The sequence below is a fragment of the Alligator sinensis genome, unplaced genomic scaffold (assembly GCF_000455745.1).
Source record: "Alligator sinensis unplaced genomic scaffold, ASM45574v1 scaffold744_1, whole genome shotgun sequence".
Lineage (NCBI taxonomy): Eukaryota > Metazoa > Chordata > Crocodylia > Alligatoridae > Alligator > Alligator sinensis.
The window spans coordinates 1,772,558-1,773,229 of record NW_005842241.1 but is presented as its reverse complement, the minus strand read 5'-3'; the positions used below and the strand labels follow the sequence as shown (position 1 = coordinate 1,773,229).

Genomic DNA, 672 nt, shown 5'->3' with positions numbered 1-672 from the left:
CGGGGGAGAACAGACAGACAACACATATGTTCATGTGTGGGGGAGGACTTTCTAGTTATCCATGTTTTAGGTGTGTTAATGTGCATCTGTGTAGGCTTATAGGCTTTCCAACATACATGCACACCTTACTGACTTTCCAGATATCCATGTTTTTAGTCAGACAGATATATATATACATATATACATGCATATGGGGGGAGGGGTGTGTGTAGGCTTTCCAATTGTCCATGTTTTTAGAAATGTAGATAAATACGTGTGTGTGTGCACATGTGTGCGCACACACACACACACACACACACACACACACACACAGTATCTATGTGCGCAGACTTACAAGCTTTCCACCTTTGATACACAGACACAGGCACAAAAACATCTGGGCGAGCTGAAGCCAGGACCAAGCAGGAGCAGCGCGAGGCACAGGCATTCCCCGCGGCACCCCCCCGTCGGGGGAGCAGGAGCGGTGACGTCACGCGGGCTCGCCCAAGCCCGGGCTCGACCCCGCGGGCCGTTGGGCGGACCCACCCCCCCACACGAAGGCCCTGAAGGTCACGATTCCCCTCCTTCTCCTTAGGTCGCCTGCCTGCGGGGAAAACCCTGCCCCGCTCACTGGGCCAGGCCGGGCCGAGGAGCCGTGGGACTCACCTGCATCCCCGGCAGGCCCGACTGCAC

At 55.7% G+C, this 672-nt stretch overlaps 1 protein-coding gene across 2 annotated transcripts in view; it reads right to left on the bottom strand.

The window, feature by feature from the left end:
• STK24 (serine/threonine kinase 24) overlaps positions 1-666 on the bottom strand; it is a 78,075-nt gene extending 77,409 nt beyond the window's left edge. The window contains exon 1 of one of the 2 annotated variants that reach the window (XM_006027422.2): positions 646-666. In XM_006027422.2, the coding sequence (XP_006027484.1) occupies positions 646-651 (6 nt within the window). In that variant the 5' untranslated portion in view covers positions 652-666. Of the gene's footprint in view, positions 1-334; positions 392-645 lie in introns of those variants that run through there. The other variant, XM_025208631.1, reaches the window with a different exon arrangement.
• Positions 667-672: the final 6 nt, after the last annotated feature.